Source organism: Impatiens glandulifera, chromosome 2 (assembly GCF_907164915.1).
Source record: "Impatiens glandulifera chromosome 2, dImpGla2.1, whole genome shotgun sequence".
Taxonomy (NCBI): Eukaryota; Viridiplantae; Streptophyta; class Magnoliopsida; order Ericales; family Balsaminaceae; genus Impatiens; species Impatiens glandulifera.
The window spans coordinates 35,302,959-35,304,986 of record NC_061863.1 but is presented as its reverse complement, the minus strand read 5'-3'; the positions used below and the strand labels follow the sequence as shown (position 1 = coordinate 35,304,986).

Sequence of the window (2,028 nt, the reverse complement as noted above, 5' to 3'; positions counted from 1 at the left end):
GACGGACTAGTTGACAGTGCTTATAAGTGGAAAGAAAAAAAGACATCATATTTCCATGGACCATTAACGTTTCTTTTGGTGAGTGTAGTAATCTATTTGTTGTAGGTTGTACCTTCATAATTTCTCATTTATTTTCACGTAACATATATTTGTTTATGTTAATGTATCAGTTGTGCTACTTGGACCGTGTGGTTGAGTTCAAGGTAAACAGTCAGATCTCAAGGAATTTTCCTATTTTGGGATGTTGGGACGAGAAGAAGATGTACGAAAGGGTTGAGTATGAGGCTGCACAGGGGGGTTTGGACATGGTAGGGTAGTTGCTCGCATAGCCATTTCGAATGAGCAACCACCGATTCAAAAAAATGTGGAGCCACCACTACCACAATCTGGGGATGACAATCTTACTGAGCAGCCACCAATTCCACAAAATCTTGCATCATGTTTGAGGAAGGTTGCGGCTGCTGCAGACGAATTGGAACAAGGAGCTAAATATCTAAATGAGATGCACCAGATTAACGCAATGGAACTTGTACAATCTGCATTTGAGCCATTTGCCACTGTACTAAACTCCCATTCAATCCTGAGGGAAGGCTTACAAAGGAGCTTGGACAAGACCAAACATCAGCAGCCAAGAGGAAGTGGCATTAACCCCAACACAGAAACCACCACCCAAGCCAAAGCCAACACCCTTCCTCCTACTACCGAAACCAACACCAAATCCAACACCACTCCAACAGCCCAAGCCAACAAGAACACCCTTCCTCCCACCACCGAAACCAACACCAAAGCCAACACCACTCCAACAGCCCAAGCCAACAAGAACACCCTTCCTCCCACCACCGAAACCAACAACAAATCCAACACCCAAGCCAAAACCAACACCCTTCCTCCAAACACCCAAGACAACACACAAACCACCCTCACTCCAACGGCCCAATCCAACAAGAACACCATTCCTCCAAAAACAAAAATCAACCCCAAAACCACAACCACTCCAATGGCACAAGCCAAAGCCAACCCCATTCCACCAAAAACAGAAACCAACCCCAAAACCACAACCACTACAATGGCACAAGCCAAAGCCAACCCCATTCCTCCAAAAACAGAAACTAACCCCAAAACCACAACCACTCCAATGGCACAAGCCAAAGACAACCCCATTCCTCCCAGAACAGAAACCAACCCTAAAACCACAACCACTCTAACCGCCCAAGCCAAAGCCAACCCCATTCCTCCCAAAATAGAAACCAACCCCAAAACCACAACCACTCCAACCGCCCAAGCCAAAGCCAACACCATTCCTCCCGAAACAGAAACCAACATCAACACCAGCACTCCAACAACCCCAGCCTTGCCTCCTACCCAAATTATCCCAAAAATAGAAGAAGCTGGACCATTAAAGGCCTTAAATGTCTGCAGAAAAGTCCCCCGAAATTTAAAAACGAATTGGTTAACCGAGGTCATCAACACCGAAACCAACAACAACTCCCCTTCTTTGGCGATAGTAAAAATTGAACCAGAAGAATGCATCTCTAGTCTACCACCGCCACTTCAAACTGCCTCTTCTCGTCCAAAAATGAAATTGAAAGAATGGCTTAAAGCATTGGAATTGCCTCCAGTATTGAAAACCCCATATTACAGTAAAATGTTTAAGGATGTCAAACAAATTACAAACATTTAGAAGATTTTTGTGGGTTTCATATTTGCTACAGGACTTGATCAAAGGTAATGTTTCCTGGACATATTTACTTATTCCTAAAAAATATAATTTGTACCCCATTCTGAAACATGTTTTTCTGGTTTTAGGTAGTGAAATGTTATTTTTGGGGGAGAGACTAAGTCTACACGTGACGCGCGGGGACATGCTTACAATGGCTGATAAAACTTGGGTAGACAGTATGATTATTGACATTTGGTCGTACATGTTGAACGACCTTTGTAGGAGAAATGTAAAACGTCGTTACAATAAGATTTTCTACACAACCGCGCTCACCGTAAGTTGTACTAGCACTATTGTTTATCAATTAT

General features: G+C 43.4%; 1 protein-coding gene across 1 annotated transcript; it reads right to left on the bottom strand.

The window, feature by feature from the left end:
• Positions 1–354: 354 nt before the first annotated feature.
• On the bottom strand, positions 355–1,299 carry LOC124924607 (glycine-rich cell wall structural protein-like). The gene is made up of 3 exons (XM_047464619.1): positions 1,019–1,299; positions 597–956; positions 355–493 (listed from the first exon to the last, which is right to left on the bottom strand). The coding sequence occupies exons 1-3, from the start codon at positions 1,297–1,299 to the stop codon at positions 355–357; spliced, it is 780 nt and encodes a 259-aa protein (XP_047320575.1).
• Positions 1,300–2,028: the final 729 nt, after the last annotated feature.